General features: G+C 35.2%; 1 protein-coding gene across 1 annotated transcript in view; it reads right to left on the bottom strand.

Annotated features, from left to right (window-relative positions):
• Positions 1-20336, bottom strand: part of LOC108507930 (attractin-like protein 1) — a gene marked incomplete at its 5' end in the record, with an annotated part of 367858 nt that overhangs the window by 39558 nt on the left and 307964 nt on the right. The window contains one exon of the mRNA XM_017836299.1: positions 13539-13653. Within this exon, the coding sequence (XP_017691788.1) occupies positions 13539-13653 (115 nt within the window). The remainder of the gene's footprint in view (positions 1-13538; positions 13654-20336) is intronic.

Here is a 20336-nt window from a genome sequence, read left to right as displayed (position 1 = left end):
TTTTGTATTTTATGACCAGCATTCCTTTGCTGCTTCCCCAGGAAAAGATGCAGTCTCTTCTTGAATTTAATGTGTATGCTCTAATAGTTTGTACTGTAACTTGTTATGCTTTTTGCATATTGATACATTTTCAGGTAACCAAAATATCTCTACAAAAAACTTCATTGTGCACTCCCAGTTGCAATATGCTATCAATGATTCTTTATCTATTTTACCTCATGATGACGAATCAGTATTTCTCTATTGTGGACAAAGGTTCCTGCATGAGTATATTTGACAGGAATCATTTATCTGCAGGAAGAATAACAGATTAATCTGCACTTCTCTGGGAAAAAAAAAAAAGCCAACAAAAAGGAACAACAGAGTATCTTATATATTGAGATACTGATCTGAAATTTCAACAACAAATAGTGAAGAAGAGTCCTTATCCTTGACTTGAACTTTTCTGCTGAGGCAACGTAGGGATCTGGAAATTAATGAATGATGTTATGCACTCAACCATGCTATGAATTATTACTTTTTTTTTCTATTAAACTTACAACAATGAATCTGAGAACATCTCAAACATTTATTCCTGCTACATCCTCACAAAGTAGCATTTCAGTTTTACAGAGAGCACAGAGAAACACCATGCATCCACAAACACATGTGAATCTGGTAACAGAGCAAGGGCTAGCATTTACTCTGGGTACAAATTCCAGTAAGTGCAAGTCCTTGCAAGAATTTTCTTCCTTTCTGATATGATTAACTACAATCAGCCACCTAAAACTTCCATGCTTAACTCTAGTTAGTGAAACCATTTCACTACAGAGTAAGTACTGGTGAACCCACCGTTGTGTGAATTTGAGCCTAAGGAGTGAGAGGCAGATGCAGCTGCAAACGCAGAGGAAGGGGAAGGATTGACGGGGAAAAAACACAAGCCTGAAGCACTTCTGTACCTGGAAAAGTGTCTGAATGACAACCACGGACAAGTTTGAAAGCCTTGAACAGCAGTTATGGGTATCATGCTGGTATGTCACTGGCAGAGGAAAGGATAAGGCAGGTTACCCTTTGATCACTGCAATCCAGTCTACTGCCTTACAGGGTTTTCCCTATGCAAGGCACCAGATATTTTACGCCCCACTTACATTCAGACACATTCAAAAGAAGCTGAGGACACTGAGAACTTAATAGAAGATACTTCAGACTGTGTATCATTGAATCGTGAATTATAAGTAAGAAATATATATATATAAATAGTATAGATTAAGCAGAGAATGGGTGAAGGATAGATACACTGTCATTCTAAACTTTTCATGATCGTGTCATGCTGAGTCACTCTTAACCCTAAATATAGTTTGCCATTGTAATTTTCTTTGTAATCTTTCACTTACACCCTAGCATGTTTTGAGCACTCATGACAACTTTATTGAAATGAAAGACTTCAAGTGACAAGAGGGGTCTTTTTTGGCTACTGTTCAGGTTCATACTTCCTGCTTAGCAATTTGGAAAATTCACTTAATATTAACATTTCTCAGATCCAAACATTTTAAAAAGATCAGGTTTATAAAAAGGGACTCTTTTAGAAGTGATTCACATACAGCTACCAGTTTAAAATGTCCCTCTTTTGGATGTATTATTTTGTCTGCCATTTTTCCATATTAAGTACCTCTTTGTCATTTTCAAGCTCATCTTCTCCATTATGAAAAATATATGCAGTTTAGTGTGTGGCTTACTTGCCAGGTCCAGTAACATTCATAGGAGCCCAGTTTCATCTCATTTTATATTTCCCTTATCTTCATTGTTTTATATATTTAACCACTTCTTGGATTTTTAGTTTGGAATTTTTTTAAAATACTTTTTAAAACAGGTTTCATTATATGAAAACTGCTATTTCTGTCTGCCTAAACTTATTCCTTTTCATTGTTTCTGCAAACCTTTATATTTGCTGTATGTTTTAAGGAAGAGCATAAAAATCACCTTCCAACCTTTTTTTTTTTGGTTATATTATTTTTTAACCTGGGAAATTGCCAGCAGGAGTAGCCTTGATACCAGAGAAACCTGCCCCTCTAGTACAAGTAGAACACAGTGGTGCATCCTGCAGAAATTCTTGAGCAGCTCTGCAGTCAGGTATGATTCACTACGCTGTACAAGTTCTGACAGCCTTGCTAGTCTCAAACTCATTCCAAAACCAGCATTTGATGGTTTCTACACTGTTCCCCTTTTCATGTTCCACAAAGACTTAGTCATCTGATTGCACTATTTAGCTGGTCCTACATGTAGGTGCAGTGTCAGACCTAGATGGCAAAGGGATAGTGCAGAGAGATGCAGAACTGAGCCCTGGTCTTGTACAGACAGTACTGACCTGGAACTACTATTTCCCTACAGGACATGAGCTGACGTGGAGATGTCTCTGAACTATATTCCTTATGCCTCTCATTCCAAAATTATGATGTAGAACTACACAAGGCATACAAATAAGAGAAGTTGAGAATTTGTCATGGTAAAGGAAGATTTATCATAACAAACAACATCCCTTCTCTAACAACCATGACCTAATTAACACAAACCTAGACTTCTCAGCTATCTGTGGGTGCTCTGAGTTAATATCTTTGCTGGGTCCAAACCAGTTTCTTCAGAAGGACATTTCTAGTGATTTCACTGTTATGGGACAGTTAGTCCACAATCAGAAAGGATGTAGGCAATAACTGAGTTCACTGTTACAAATTCACTCAGCACAAGAAAGAAAGTGCCCCATTAAGATATATTTCCTCAGTTTGCTATTCAGTTTTACTAACAGAAAATGTTGAACTTTAAACCTTACGTCTTCTCTTTTCTGCTTACAACAGTAATTGAATATATAGAGCACAGAGAGAGTTCATTTCCCATCCCTCATCTTAAAAGTGTTTTATTACTAATAACATTAGTTCATTTGTGTCCATAAGCTTTAAACCTAGCCTTCTACAATAGCTATACAATATTGACTGAAAGGGGTTAGACCAAATGATTCTAGAAATCGAGCAGCTCCAAACTTTTAAGAGCTACTTTTAAGCAAGAACCGTCCCTATCATGCTTTTAAACTGCTAAAAACTGAAAGCCCTGACATCCTTCTGTCAACATTTTCCTGAACCACAAATTGCTCATGCATTAGAAATTCACTTGAAATTGCATAAAAAAAAGGCTGTGAAGCAAATGTATTCCTGAAGCCTGGGTCTGCAAGCCAGTGTAATTTCAGAAAACACCATGCAGGCTGAAAAGACAGCAGATGTAAGGACTGAATTTAACTACAGATGATAACTCAATTTATTTTCTCTGTAGTCTAGTAACTCAATAAGTCTTTAGCAGTTTTGTAAATAAACAGATGGATGCCATCAAATGCCACAGAATGATAAATCTGATTGGTCTCTGTATAATTTTGGACAGCTTTATCCCAAAAATAGACAGTACAAGCACCTTACCCCAAGAGTGTGCTTGCTAAAATAAATGTTGGAAGGTAGATTATGGGCAATTGCATTGTTCCTGTAACTAATGAAACTTTCCATGATGGCAGGACTACGAATCAGGACAGATCTCAACGTCACTTTTTTTAGTCTCAGATTGACTTCTGTTGATTAAAGAAAAAAAGATGTTTTTCAAGGAATTCAAAGTTAGAGGAAGGATAAATAGGTGATGGGACCCTTGCTGAAAGATTTAAATCATATATAACTTTAACTTTGAAAGGTTTATATTCTAATTTAGCTGTAAGCCATCTGCTCCACATAGTACGTGTTGACTGAATATAAAACCAGACCACCAATTTTCACATAGGAAGGACACTTATCATCCAGCGTGTCACTTGCACGGGGATTTGTTCACTTTACCTAATTTTTCAGCTCTAACTAGACATCTGTTGAATCCTCGAAGTTTAACAGCACAAAATTAAAAAAGATGCTCTGTTAGGTTAAGGTGTACATTCACATGGGCTGAATGCAGACAAGACAGGCCCTATTATTGCCTTTCAGTAAGAAACACTGGGTCTTTGTGTTAATATCAAGAGCAGTAGAACAAAATGTTGCTTTATAGCATGATCTGATCATCAAGTTTCCATTTGTATAAAATAAATCATACTACTGAAAGATTTTTTCATGAGATTTCTATTAAAAAACATAAGTATTGTATGACCTTTCTCAGCAAAACTCTCGAGTGACAACTTCACGTTTGTTAGTTGCCTTTATAATTTTTTTATTTATTTTTCTTTCCTTTGTTGACATCTCTATCATTCATGTCAAAAGAAGAAAAGCACACTATGATTTCTTCCAAATAGGGAAAGCTTAGCCTTGCAAAGTGCCTAAGGGTCTGCCTGGAAGACAATGAAATTTGAAGACCTAAGTTTACAGAACATTTTCTTCTTCGTATTTATGAATTATTTTTCTACATCCTATCAATTTTGCTCTGACTTTCCAAAGCCTACTAATCCTCTGGCTTCTTTATCATAGAATAGGCAAAAAGAAAAAAAGAAAATCACATCCACTAATACAAGTATAGGATTTCAAGACCTAGGAAAGGAAATAAGACCAAGTTCTGTAAACTACCACGTTGTTTAGAGGAAGTGATTATGGTGAGGATACTAGAGCTCTGAGTAGTAAGAGGCAAAAATATAAAGGAACAGCAGTTCCCCACCCTTCCACAGGGAGCCCATTGAAGGATCCTAAGGCTGTCCCTGCCATTTGGCAAGGCAGGGAACAAAAAGTCCTGGCTACCATAAATCTTGCCCAGATCCTCCAAAGGACAAATCACTGCTAGAAATCTATGCCTTTCTACATCAACAGCAAGCTGATGATGATGAACATCAACATTCTGCAGTACGTTCATCAAGAAAAAATCTTGACTCTTCTCTGGCTTCCAAAAATTCCATTATAACCATGCTATATGGAAGCCAAAGAACTTCTAAAGAAAGGAGCCTATGCATATTTTTAAATTCAGAAAGCCTATGAAAATGGCTAAAAAGCATCAAGAAACAAAGGAGGCTGTGTTTTAGAGGCAAAGAAATGTAAGAGCCAAGTGAGAATTGTCAAAAGTCAAGATAAGTTAGACTTCTCAAAGGTTCAGTAAAACAAGCACCTAAGGATTTTCACTGTATATGACTAAGAGACCAAAAAAGGAAAGAGTCATTATGTAGAAAGAATGAAGTAGAGATCAGGTATTTTCTAGAGATTGTCCCAGGAATGAATTATTTGATGGTCTTCAAGGAAGGACATAATGTTTATCAAAGACTGTACCATCAATATGGATAATGGAATGAGGATATGGAAACAGAAGAAACAGAAGTTTTATGCAATGACATTAGGGTAATCAGAACACTAATTCTGTAAGAATACAAGAAAACAAAGGCTGGTAACAGGGAAATTTAATAATCTGTCATGTCAAATGCATAAAAATTAAGAACAGTAATTGCTGTTTATTTCAAACTAAATATTGAGTAGATTCAAGGAAAAAAATATTTAGTTGTTTACTGCTCTATTAATCAGACTCAGTTATGTGATACTTTGGAAGAAAGAATAATTAAAGGCAGGTAAATGGAAAACAGGTCAAAATGCACCAACATTTCATCAAAGTTTGTGCCAGAAACACCTGATGGTTTTATACAATAAATTAACTGATTTTCTGTGTAAGAACATGGAGAATATTTTCTAGATTTCTGAAATCTTTTACTGTAAGAAATTATCAACAGATAAATTATCAAAATGAGAGTTTAATAAAGGAGCTATGGAGAGTAGCTAATGGCATGAAGGAGAGAAGACAAAGAGTAGTTTTGAAGAGAAAGAAGGCTGCTGAAGGTAGAGCACAGAAACAAGAATGAATGTTTTTACCAGTCATTTTTGTTTTTATTAAAGAGCTTGGTATTAAAGTAGGAGTAAGCTGCTGAAATTCAATCCTGACAAACATTTCTATGTATCATCAATACCGAGAAGGCATAGAACATAATCTAGAAAGAGATGCATAACCTAAAGAATTTGAGGAATGTACCTGCACTCAGATTCAACAGCAAATTCAAAGCCATGTATTTTGGGAACAAGTAGAAACCTACACTCTAAAAGTTTACTGCCTGAGGAAGAAAATCAGGGCAGAGATGTAAGAAGTTGGGCACAGAAATACCAAGTTGGAAGGGGAGTAAATTGTTTAAAAAAAGTAAATGTTAAAAGCAACAAAACGTTAACGCCACGGGGCAATGCCAGATGGGACTTCACATGGCACTCTGAGCACAACCTGGTCATGCAAGGTAAAAAGTGATGAACTGAAGCTGAAACTGGGACAGTGCTACAAAGGTGCTCAGAAGACTGAAGGTCTGTTTAAAGCAGACCTTATTTGCCTTGGCAAAATGGAGGTGGAGAGAAGATATGATTGCTGCGTTAAAACATTGCGGATGATGGATGAAAACAGCATAACCCCAAGTACTTCAGCTCATGGTGAGCAGGCAGGTATGGTTGAAAGATGGTGTTTCCTTCCAGGTTAGAGCCTTTGATTTGAAAGTTTGGGTTCTAGTGTGTCTGTTCTTGTCCAGAAGCTTAGGATCATGAGCATTCATCACTGCTTCTCTATTCCCCATGACAACAGGGGAGAATAAATCACCAAACTGTCATAGGGATGCAACCTGAAAATAGCTCAGAAAACCTCCACAAACAGTGGAAGAGATAGACATGATTGTACTTACACTTCCCAGTGTTCAGAATTTAATACCCTCTTCAGATATTCTTTCAGTTCCCTTTATGCAACTAAAGCTGCAAAAACCCCCAAAAGAAAAAGAAAAGGTATTTCTAATACTCTGGAGAAACAGTGACAGTTTTGTTTTGAATAATGAATAACTAGTTGTCAAAGAACTGTTCACAGTGCTTAACAGTTTTTATTAATATGCCTCATTTTATTGAGTCCCTTTTCAGCAGGAAGTCCAATGATAAAGTTGTAAATCAACCATCTCTACCTCCTCTAGTCTCCTGCTCTCTTTTTTTCAACTTTTTTTTTTCAGCTGATAGCTCCACAGTGTGCAGTTTACTGTCCAAACAATAAGCTACTTTTTCCAAAGTGTGTGGAAGACACATTGCTAATATTATACTGCCTGTTTTTCATATTAAAGCATTTATGTTGTTCTCAAGTAAATTCTTCAGAGTTTAAAGAAATCAAGGTTCTATGGCTAGAATAATGTAAAAACTAATTCTTTACAAAACTACCTAGAATTGTGCAAAAGACCAGACAAAATCAATACCTACCTCATTCTTCATAACTTACAAGGCTTCTTGTGTTAAGAACCTCAGTGCTTTTCAGGTAGATTTTACCCTGCAGGTTCCAAAAGTAATTGCTTTGGATTTGGGTTGGAGAAGGGGTAGTGGTGACTACTGGATCCTATTATCTACTTTGTTTTTGCTATTGCCATAAATATTTTTTAAGTAATCATTGGCACCATCTGCCACTTACCACTGTGTTTTTTTCACAGAGTCAATACTATAAACACAGTCTGCTCCCTCATCTGATGCTGTGCAGAAGGATGGAATTAAGCAGAAAATAGTCACTCAGAAAATAGACCTTACTACTTAAAAGAAAGCAACTCCTTCAGTAAAATAATCTTCAGAATAGATTATTTCAGTTTACATCAAGTCTTAGAGCTATTTTGTTAAGTTAACTGAAAAAAACTCCAGATTTTACATCTTGTGAGACCATGGCAATTTACAAGCCAGTCTCTCAGTGTCAATAAGTTGAAGTTACTGCTTAATATACAAATTAGGAATTTAGTTTTAGTTATAGTCATTAAAACTCTTACAAAGACCATTTTGATTTTCTCATACAATGTTAACTTTTTCTATTTTTTGAGCATTTAACTGGCAGCATGTTGGTAGCTAATATGGAGTATCCCTCAATGCAATCACTAAAACTACATTTCTATATAAAATGTTCTAGTCATGCCTTAGGTTAGAGAGAAAGATTAAACTCAGTCTTCACACAGTCTAAACAGTAAAGGTAAACTCAAAAATTTCTGTTCCTCGCTGAGTCTTTTAAAATAATCCACCTTATGTGTAGAGCTTCTGGTCTAATGAATATGACTGTGCACCTTTGCATAATAACTAAAATGCCTGACTCACCCCTGTATTTTAACACAAGTACTAGACATCCATACTGGTCTTGTGTGATATATTGTTTGATTTATTTCCAGATACATGTTGGCACTTCAGAGAAAATTAACAGAACTGAGATTTTCGAGATTTTTTTTTTGAGTGGTCCTTAGCAAATCATAGAATCATAGAATCAAGCGGGTGGGAAAAGACCTCGAGGCTCTGAAGTTCACCCTTGACTCTTCAGCCCATCCACTTCTGTGAAGCAGGAGCTTTTCAGTCTGCATATGGATGTACTTGTTAGTGCAGAATCAGATTCAGATGTTTACCTTGTCTTTTTCTTTGAGTACATGAGAAATGCTAGAACCCTCAACATGTATACACAGCCCCCTAATAATGTGTACTCTGTACATCACACTGTACAATTCACTTTGTATTCTGTTACTAACTTTTTCATACATTTTTCCTGTATTTTCACACCTTTAATATTCTGTAATTCTCCAACATGAAAAAAAAAGACCATAAGAGATTCAACCACCTTCTGTATGTCTTAATTACAGTATATTTTCATCTATCTCTTTTACTTAAATTTTTCTAGAACAAAATCCCTACTCACCTTTGTAGCACTACTGATTTTATTAAGTTATTTTGCACGTATGAAAGGACTGAGCAAGGAATGTGTTTGTAGCAGGTAGAAATTCATAGGACTTACATGCCCCAGTGCATATCTGCAATTAGTTCACTGCATACTGAGATAGGTACACATATGAACCCCCTCTACATATGAAAAATATAACCTATGGTTTTGCTTCCAAGGGTCATAAAAATTGAGCAATATAAGTAAATAAAATAGTCTATAAAAACTAGTAGTTAATTCATATTTATTAATGTGTCTCTTAAGATATACATTAGCTTTTTTATATTTTAATCAGAGAAAATTATAAATAGAATCAAGAAGGTCTTGTTACTGTTTTCATCCAGAGCTAATTGTCTTGTAGAACACTTAATGAGTCGTTATTCATTATGATGGTGAGTACAGGGAAGGCAGATGGCATGGTAGTTTTATTGATTCTGTGATCCTACTCTAGCTTGCTGATTAAGTAGGATTGAACGCCACAGTTAGTGTGGCCAGAACTACATGAAATTCTATTTTGAGTCAAGGATATCAGACAGGATGTTTCAGATAGCACCGTTGGAGAGGCCTGGGGAACACTAGATTTTGCCATCTTAATTTATACTTATAGCAACAGAATACTGCACGTACTCTTCTATTTTAATTTCCATTTAATTTCCAAGTGTTATTTTACCTATTAAGTTAGATTCACCTCACCTAGTCATGGCCATATAGATGTTAGATATCCATTAAGGTTTAATAGAGAGACACATATGCAGACCTGCAGAGACCATTCAGCTCACTGCTTTAATAGGGAAGCTCCTTTACTGGGTGTTCTACCATTTTTACCTTCTTTATAGATAAGGAAATGCTGCCGTGTGAAAGTAACATAACCTGCAAATAATTCAGAAATTACACTCCTTGATTCTGAATTATTTTGAAATGCTTTAATATTCTCATTTCTGTTTGTGCTTTACGGCATTTAGTGGCCTTATCCAAGAATGATAAAAATGTTATTTTGTAAACTTATTGTACAATAACTCAATACCTCAAAGCACGGGATTTAGTTGGCTTTAGTAGTAACGATGACATGATCTCAGTTCTTTTAATAGAATATTACCAAACTATTCTTTCTGTATTGCCCAATATATCACCAAAACTCTATGAAAACCTTGAAGGAGTTATTCTTGGCCCTTCCACTGCTGGTAGCTCATTGGCACCTTTTTCTGCATTACTTCATATATTATAGTTTTGTTTCAGTCTAACCTGCTTTGTTCAATACCCTGTGCAATGTATAATTTAGTTCTTTCTAGAGATCTGGTTGCAACTGCTCTCGTTATTAGATCTGCTTTGATATTAAGAAGAGTATAAGCTATTTAAAGCATGGGGTCAGACACTACAGCAATAAATTATGATCTCTAGCTTCAAATGTATCATAAACCTTGTCATATGTGCACTACACTGATGCATTCATATTGATGCACACAGGAATTGTACAGACAATTGCTATGTTTTTGAACCTTTTATTTTTGATCTGACTACAAAGGTACCGTGCTGTCAATGAGACAACTGAAGAATGAAGAAACCACATGTTCTATCACTCGGTCCAAACCTGAAAAATTTAACTTCCTTAATGTTTTTCATTGATCATTCTAATTTATACTTTGGTTCTAATTTTTGCCTTAATCCAAGCAAAATTTCATTTAAAACCAGTTGGTACTCCAGAGAAGTATAACTGAATTCTTAGCTTATACCTAAAAGAAAACGTAAGGTCTGCCTACTACAATGACTTTCCAGATTTTCAGGATTTTTAATTCTACAAGTCGTTCCTTCATTGAAAAAGTCCCTTTTAAAAACATGAGTCACAATGAATAGTTTTCCTCTTTTGCAATAAACTCATTTTTATCAATATTTTGACTAAAGCTGCGTGACCCATCCATATAAAATCTGTCTAAAATCACAGATTAATTTTAAGCAGTTTAACTGTGCCAACCAAGCTATTACTTGTATACTTACAGAATTAGCACTTAGAGCTAAACAATGCTGTTGAAAGTCTGTAAAGTTCTGAGTATTTTCTACAGGAAGTGGGGAACACATAGATTTCCATTGGGACATATGGTCTCTGCTAGAGAAATTTTTGCTGTGCATAGCCTTTGGCCAAAGCCCACCATCTGTAGCTTCAACTTTTCTTCCAGCTGCTGATAAAGGTGAAGTATAGAACATATGCCACTGAAAGAGCAACCTTTACATTAGAGTTTTTTTTTTCTTTGGGGGTTTTTAGTTTGGTTGTTTTCTTTTTTAATATTCAAAGACGCTTTTTAACAAAATGCTGATATAAAACTTGGAAAAATAAAACTCAGATTCAGAACTTGAAAAATTAGGGATACAACTAACAGCTCCAGTGGCACATAGATTAGTTATTTGTGTAAAGAATTTGCTTCCTTGATTCTGGAAAAAATGGGATGAAAAACAGTAACACTACAGGCATTCCCTTCTTATATTTCAGAGATTTGCATGGAAGAAATGAAATCCACAGTCTCTCTCACTGTGAACTGAGAATCAGTATCGACATATCATTTAAACAGAAATGCTTGACACACTGTCAGCTTTATCCTTGAATGATCCCAATGAGCTTGAAAATGGTTATATGCAAGTAATAGAGGATTCTAATATTACTTGGCACAACATAATTACTGAACACACTACTTTATCCACCTAAATATCATTGTTTTCATCTAGCTTAGGTCGTAGGTGAAACCAACTGCATAGCAAACGTGTGCGCAGCACAAAGTTTCCACATCATTTCCAAAAACTTGGCAGTGTTCACAGCATCTGCTCCCAGGAAGCCCAGGAAAGAAGCAGCAGGTAGTGCTGCAGGACAGGAATGAAGTGAATTAGCTACAGGTATGCCAACAAACTTGCATAATAGCTTCTGCCTAGTCTACGCATGGTTACATGTAGAGAAAGCAGTCCACGAGTACCAAAATTCATTACTGCCAGATAAAAATGATTATAGCAATATAATCTAATACACTCTAATGGTTGAATCAGCATGGTTGCACACCTCAAGCATTTCTATTTGTTTTTGACCCTGAACAAAGGGAAAGTTGTGGCACTGAAACATTTATATATTTTTAAACACTAAATAGCTGACAAATACCATAATAACAAATGGAGGAACAGCATTCCAAACATATGCCTGAAATGCTGATGGAAGACAGAGCAGAATAGGAGAACATAACACATGTAAAAAATAGGTATGTTCTTTCATACATGGAGAAACATTCAGAATTACACATCTAATGTGTTGTTGAACCAAAGTCCTGTTTAAAAAAGCCTATTCCTTAAATGAATTACAGACAGCAAAGAATAGCAATTACTTTTAAAGAACTCCTTTATATGGTAAACAGAAGATGATTATGAAGAAACCAGATAAATACATTTTTACTACTAAGATGCACATCATAGGTAAATTTGAAAACAACAAAAAAACCCCTCCAAAACCATTTTAATCTCCAATTTCAACAATTACTTTTAATTTCCTTTCATAACATTTTTTTCTTGTTGCAAGACTATAAACACCTTCATTTCCTTAAAACATGAAGAGGGAATACGCTAAACATCCTCCCTCTCTCATTGCTCTCTTCAGAGCACTTATATTTATATATTTCTTCCAGGAAATGTATTTGACAAAGCATCAGTAACACTTTTATTTTCATAGCACTTCCAAAAATGATACTCCAAGCCATAAACAGCATTTTAAGAACTAAGTCCTCATCTTAGAACTCATTGGAAAAAAATATATAACACCCTTCCCCCTCAAAAAATGAACTAAACCCCCCAAATAAATAACAGATAGTGATCAGGCCAAAAGAAGAAGAACACCCAGCTGAGCTTATTTCCAACACAAGTCAACTGAGTTTGCCCTCATCATTACTCAATACTTTTTAATCTCTTAAATGGATTTTTGAAGGTTAAAAGGATATCTTTTTGGCTCTTAATGATAAAAGTTAGCCTGAAAGCATATTTTCTGGTTTATAGGAGCATTTTGGGCACATACCATGCAGTTTACTATTCCTTACAAAGTTGTTCATTTCGACAACAGCTCCAGTGAATTCTGAAATAGTAAACTGGTCACATGTGCAGTGTCACATCACTGTCTACACTTTTTTGTCATGGCTGCTTTGTATCATGTCATTGCAGGCAGTTATTTAAAGGATTTAAAAAGTGTATTTAGGTACCTTCTGTTTGAGAAGTATTTTATGAGAATGGTTTTGTATAATGATCTAGAATAGATCATATAATGTAAGTTACCACAAGAAGTGCTTTCAGATAATGCAAGTGGTGCCTTAAAAAGAGGTGGGATCATTTCCAAAGTGAACACCTCCCTAATGAAGCATTCACTCACACAATTCCAGGTTTTATCTGACAGGCATTCTGGGAAATACTAATATTCTAATTGTGCCCTCGACAGTAAAGTGTTGGGATTCATTGTGAAAACTAGACTGCACTAAATATCAGCTTGAACTGGGAATACTCACTGATATTCCCTATACAGCCTCATTTATAACTTGAATTGAAGCTATAGAAGGGGCAACATAGGAAATTTTTTTGCCCTGAAAGACAATGTTGAAGCATATCGACATGCACAGGTATTTGTTTCTGAAGTCCTAATGAGATGTTCAACTGTACACCAGCCTGGTTTAATCAATGGCCTTTTTATTGTGATGCAACAACAAATTCCAAACCAAAATTCCTACATTAAACATCAGCGCTACACTTAACGTCAGCTTGACTGAGTAGCTCCTTGTATCCATCCACTGTGCCATTATTTTGGACACAACACTCACCCAAACAAGTCTTACCTGACTGACCAGGTGGGGGGACTCCTGATGGTCCTCTGGGAAGACACAAAAACACCGTCAGGACTGCGGCTCTGTTTCCTGAACATGGCTCAATGGCAATCGGTTTAGGAGCACCCTGAAAAAGGAACATACTTCTGTAACATCTGAGATTTCCATTCCATTTTTACTTGTACATCTTTAATTTATTTTAAGTTTCACTGTAACAGTAGGAAGATATTTTTCCCAATTAGTTTGTTGCATTTAAACAGATTGTCCTAACCCTGTTAATTGACTTAAAAATGGGCTTTAACAGCCCACGCTGCAGACCTAAGCAAACAGAAAAAAATTAAAAGATCATAAAGACAACAAAATTATACTGATTTTTATAGTTCGCTAAATGTAGTAATATCAACTTAAAGCTTAGAAAACAGCAAAACCTTTTGATATCTGAAAGGAGCACAGTTTCCCCTGTTCTGTTAAGAAGTATCCATGTGAAAGAATTGTGCTTCAACAGCATCCATTACTGCCTAATACCAAAACTATAAAATGAGAGCAAATCTATGTTATATACTGATAGTTAGACATAGCCAATACCTCTTGAGATTCCCAGACCAGTAATTCTGCCTTCTCTCTGCCCGTCCCGGTAAACAAATGATTTCTTGAAGGCAGGACCTTCCTGATTTTTTTTTTTGCATATGCAGAAAATAGGTGCAGTGTTACTATATTTACATATAAACTCTCTGAAAATGTTGCCTGTGTGATTATCACCTTATTTTATCTCATACAAAGCTATGATAGTAGTCTCTTGCTGGCAGGGGGTTTGTGCTGTTTCCCAACTCTCATTAACTATATAGATCGTTTAATTTGCAGATAGTTTTCAACTGAATGGGTTCTGCCATATTGTTCTCAATTTACCAAGACTGAGGATAGTAGGAACTGAAAAAGAAACAAAGCAGTCTACAAAGCTATAGAATAATAAATTTGTTATATGACCATTTACAATGTTTCCATATTTACATGCTTCCATCTTTTGTGCTCATTAAGAGATAGGCATTTCACTTTTGAGAGCTTAAACGTTTAGTCAAGCACTAAAGATATTTCTAAAAACATTGCGTCAAAATCAGTATAAGTATTTCTTTCTTTTTTTTGTTTGTAAATGTTTTAAATGTCTGTCATGCACCAAGGCAAAATAGGAGTTTGACGTTTTGATTCAAAATTCAAAGCCATAAAACTTTCTATTTACATACAAAATGCAATGTATACATAAATGTCAACAGATTCAAGTATTCTAAGAAAAAAATGATAGCTTAGCCAAGCTAAATACACTGCAAAGTACTAGATATAAGGAAAACAAAGACACTTCCATCATGTAAAGCGATTATCATTTTCTGTTTTTCTACCTCCAAGTAACCAACATTTATTACTGCTCAGTGAAGATAAGGAAACAGAGAATAAATGGAAAAATAGACAAATATACGAATTTTTTTTACTTCATGGTCATATTTAAAAGGCATTTCTATAGATTGATTTGAGGCCATAGCATTAAAATAACTTGGGTGAGGAATGTCATCTAATTTAGAATTGCCATGACATAATGACTGACAACTTACATTCACTAAAACCTTTACCAAATGATGAAATGGAAAAGTAAAACCCCAAAAGCTTCAGCTGAAAAAACCCAACCCAGCTTTTAAAAAATCAACATAAGGAATATGTTGTAAACTGAGCGTACTGTATTTGTACCATTTAATGACAACTTTTTTTGTAACTTATTGGCTCAATGTAAGCCAAAGGAACAGACATGGAGAACAGATTCTGAACTTGTGTAAGCTGTTATATATCTTTTGACTTCCACAGACTTATTATCAGCTAAACATCTAGACAGGCACTGCTGGATGATATGATTCTAAAAGCAATGCAGAAATGGGAGGAAACAGGTTAAGAACCTTACTAATATTAGCAGCATTGATTTCACATGCACGAAAGTAGTACCAGTGGATTATTGGAAAAGAAAAGCCCTCTTCTCCTATACTCATCTGAATCCTTATACAGCATTTACAATTAAAATAGTTGGTATTACTAATGCAAGCAATAGAGCATTTAAGTCATCTTTCCTGATTTGTCACAACAGAAAATCAAATAACATGATTCCTTTCTATTTGAAAGGGCAGAGAAAATGAAATCTTCATTTTAAAATGTAATTCAGAAGAGAATTTATGCAAACACACAACTGAAAGGAACAAATTTATCATTATGCCTTTTAATTTTGTGAATAATTACTTTATTATAAATCCAAATGATGATATTTTCTTTTGCTGTGTAATATAAAACCTTTGATTAACAAGCCCTGTCCTTTTCTGTTTGAAGTTTATTTTAATGCTTTTCAAAACACAATTGGAGGAAATGATTTCCGATAAATATTTTTCAGAGGACTTCATCCAACTATAAAATACAGTAACAATATTTTGCTTATTTGTTCTTTATAGAACATTATGACTGAAAAAGCAAATGTCTTATCTTACCTCACATCATTCAGGTTTGCTAGCAGAAAACCACAATAGCATAGAGCACATGATAATAATTTAGATACCCTAAGGTTTGTCAGTTGTTTAAAGATAAATACATAATCATGAATCAAAGTTATTTCACAGTGACATAACATGTTCTCTGAAATGTGCCATTTATCATGCATTTTCCACGGGTTTTTTGGAAGAGATAAGGCACAAGTTTGTTTGCCCAAAGCACTAAGCTACCATGATTTACTTGCTAGAATTATCTTTTTTTTCCCCTTGTACAGAAAGTGACTTATGTGTTTTGCCAAGAACCTCAAATGACAATCACAAACTTTTATTCCTATATTCCCTTTCTTACAGAAAGAGGTATGTCAGTTGGGAAGGTGAAAAAGACTGGAAGACAACTATGAAGGAATAAAAGGGTGAAAGAACATATATTAGTGTTGATAGTGAGAAAATAAGAGTAACTCAGTGGATATAGAAAGAAGAAATAAATGGAGAGGGTAGGGATTAAAACAGAGAATAATTAAAAAAGAAAGAGAATAGGTTTTATCCACAGTTTAAGTGTGTAGTCATGCATTACTTTGCAAAAAATAAGTGTCAGGAGTAATCTTCCTGGGGTCTTAGATTTTTATTAGCAAAAAGGTTCTACATTCTTCAAATCTTTTTCTGAAAATCCTGAAAAGACCCAGACAAAGTCCAGCTAGGTGATTTTATGAGGAAATACTGAGCTTTGGGAAGAATCCTTTGGATCTGTGTTTATAAGAAACAAATTAGGGCTATTTTTTCCCTACACAAAGGACAGATGACAACATTACCATTACTGGCATAAAAACACATTACAGTGTATGCCACATTCATACCTGTATCATAAACCCCCAGCAAATCTTGCATTATTGTATTTGGCTGTTTATAAATAACAGAATTGAGCAGCTTAAGAGTGCAGATCAAGAAGAAGCTGAGAATTCTGTTGCCCTTGGCAGGTAGGACAGGCAACAGAAAGCAGTGGCCTGAAGAGGTGAGAAGAGCAGCAGAACACAACAATGACTCAGGAGATATTCATGGAGCTGCTGTAAGTGTTCAGCATCTCCTTGGGCAAAATGCACTGAATCTTTAGCATCAATTTGTATCTATGAAAATATTTCATACTGTGAATACGGGAAGATGAAAAGTGTAAAGTGTTTTGGCTCCATCTGTATTCCAAGAAGTAGTGTCTCTCAGAAGTGCTATAAAACTTCTGATTTTCAGTACTAAGTAATATCCCTGTATATATTTTTTTCAACATTCTAAGTTAGGTGCATCCAATTTTTAAAAGTGCATTATTATACTGTAAGACGAATAGTTCACGTAAGACTCAATGGCTCCAAACTCATGCCAAAAAAGCAATTAGAAAATTGAATTGAGGAATTAAGGATTAATGTGAGCATGTTACACCTGTCAGAAGTAATAAGTATTTTGACAGGAACAGAATAAAGTTTGACAGTGTGCACAAATATAGATCTGATACATAAATCAAGTATTAAAATGCAAATAACTATGCATTAATCACTGTAATGTTTCCTAACTAAAATGGTCTTAGTACTACTTACAAGAATTCATTATAAATAAAACTGCATCTCTTCTTCTTAAAAAAACAGCTCAACTTATACTTTTTTGTTTTAATAATAAATCATGTCTATTTAAACTTGGTTTTTAATCGTGTTATTAAAACAGCATTAATCTCATGAATTCCACATAAACTAAGCAAGATGACTTGGCAAATAAACAATCAAATCTGTTGTTGTGCCAGGATTAGTACAAGACTCAGAATGTAAACAGCTGCTTTCTGGAGTTCAATGTGCAACACTTCAGAGGGAGGAAAAAGGAAAAGAAACAAGACTGTGGCCTCTGAAGACGTAAGAGATACAGATAAGAAGGAAACATAAAATTTAGACTGTTACATTACACATATTCACACCTTGAGTATCTAAGTTGGATCTAAATATAGATGCCTCTGTCTTGCATCTCCAGATGCAAACTCAAAAGCCTCAAAACTCTGTTAATCTTACTATCAGTACTAAAAACTTCCCAACAGGTGAAGGTCTCCTTTACCTGCCAGGCACATCCCGATCTCTCCTATATCCACTCAGGATTCACTGGCAACTGCCCAGGAGGTAGAGCTCAGTCTAGGTAGTTAGGATGTTGTTTTCAAAACATCCTTATCAAATTAGGTTTTTACAATACAGTTGTGGCCGCTTTCTTTTAAAACACAGTTGAAAGCAGAGATTAACTCTGTTCTCTGTGGTAAGAGGACAAATCCTTGTTGTCCTATTCTGCATTTAATAAATGTGTGTCTGTGGTGCAATATTCTGACCTTTAATTAAAGATGAAGGGTCAAATGTTGTGATTGCTCTGACCATTTTCAGATTTTTCCCACGGTCATTTGCCGACAGAGTCAAACACAGCAGTAACATCAGGGGAAAGAAGAAATGCTGTCTGCCCCTCCCAGCACCTGCTGCTGCCCTAAGGAGAACCTGGAACTTCCAGTGTGCTGAAACTAAGGCAAAGCCTCAGACAGAAACAAAGACTGCCATCAGTACTGCTGTTTTCATAGACTATTGGTGCTTTACTATTCTAAGGGTTGGGTGAACTAATGAATTAATGCTCATTAACATACTTTTGAATATGAGCTTCCCACCCACCCAGAAGTTTTGACAATTTTCTCCATAGATTTATTCAATGAGTAATGAGTCTTAATGACTGCAACATGAAAAAAAACTTTCTCAAAACATCTTTTGTGTGCCAGGAGAAATACAATACAGGAAACACTGCAACAGAATAAATAAGCAAGGCTGGACTACTGAGCATTACTTTGTGGATGGCATAGGAAACACAAGTTCTTCATATGACCCTAGGGTTTTACTGAAATTCTAAGCATCTACTGAAGATTTTCATTTAATACATCCCATAAAGTTCCTCTCTTGCAATTAGTGAGAGGAAAGCTTCACCTCATTTAAACCTGCAAAAAATGGTGCTCAGCAGTTTCTACAGGGTTTCTACACTGCACCTTCTTTTGCCTGAGGATTTCTCAGTGATTTCTAACTTTGGTTAATGAGGTCCCATTAACCTGTGTGAGATACACAACCACATCACCTAAAGCAATAAAAGCTGGTGAACATTTAGGCATATCTCTTAATTTTTCAAATATACTGAAAGAGACTTGATGTAACTGCCTTGCTTCTGTGATCAGGACATCCAGCTGCGCTGATTTACCTGGAGGACTCTACCAACTCTATTTAACAATGAACAAGTTTTCCTGGAAGATTTCTATCATGTCTAATTGAGCTGAGATCAACAGGGTTATTGATAATAAAATGCAACTCGACCAAAATTATACTAACAGTTCTTATTAGATAGTTTTTTTAACAGTGAATTATCTTTCCACTGTTCTTCTGCCCCATTGTTTTTGCATAATATAAATCATTAATTTCCTTGTTTCAAAATGGAAATGGAAATCTTACCATATATTAGAACAGTATTTTTCATAAGAAAAACAGTGGAAATGAACAATAAATAGAATACATTATGATTACCAAGCTGTGATTATGGCCCCAGTGCACAAACCACATTGTTATCCTTTCATTTATTGTCTTGCTTCTCTATAGCAGCTATAACAATGATAGGATGCATTCTTTTTAGCAGTCTTTTCTGAGTAGGATGTGGTTGTTAGTTTTGTACTTATGTTAAATTTATGTATTACTCTTAAAGTGTTTATGATCAGAAGAGTGATATTTTTACTATAAGAACTATATTTATTTGCAACAGAGTTACTCTCAGTTAATCTAGTAAGCGACTTCATTTCAAAACCTAATACTATGTCATAGAGCATTTCATTAGCAAGTAGGTTATGAATTGACATTTTGATTAAAACTGATTTATTAAGGTAAAGTTATGAGAAACAACTGCAGATGCATTTATTTTCAGTGGAGTTTCCAGAAGGAACTCCTATTCAGGTTTCCTATTCAGCTTTTATCCTCCTCCCTAGAGGTTGCTTTTTCTGAACTGTGACATCAGTGTGAACCATCGTGGAATTTTCCTGATTTTTCACATTGGCTGAACAGACCACAAGACACTGAAGTTAAGTCAAAACATTAGGTGGCTGCAAGGCACATTACATTTCTTTATCTGTGTGTCCATGTATGCAGTTTCCTATCTCTTCATACTGTTAAATAAACTTGGTTTTACTTTACTATTACCTCTTGCTTACTAATGAGGGTAATTTCAGGTTAATAGCAAAAATATTGAACGCAACTTACAGTGGACGGTG

Source organism: Lepidothrix coronata, unplaced genomic scaffold (assembly GCF_001604755.1).
Source record: "Lepidothrix coronata isolate B3197 unplaced genomic scaffold, Lepidothrix_coronata-1.0 Scaffold275, whole genome shotgun sequence".
Taxonomy (NCBI): domain Eukaryota; kingdom Metazoa; phylum Chordata; class Aves; order Passeriformes; family Pipridae; genus Lepidothrix; species Lepidothrix coronata.
This window is presented reverse-complemented; position numbering and strand designations above follow the sequence as displayed.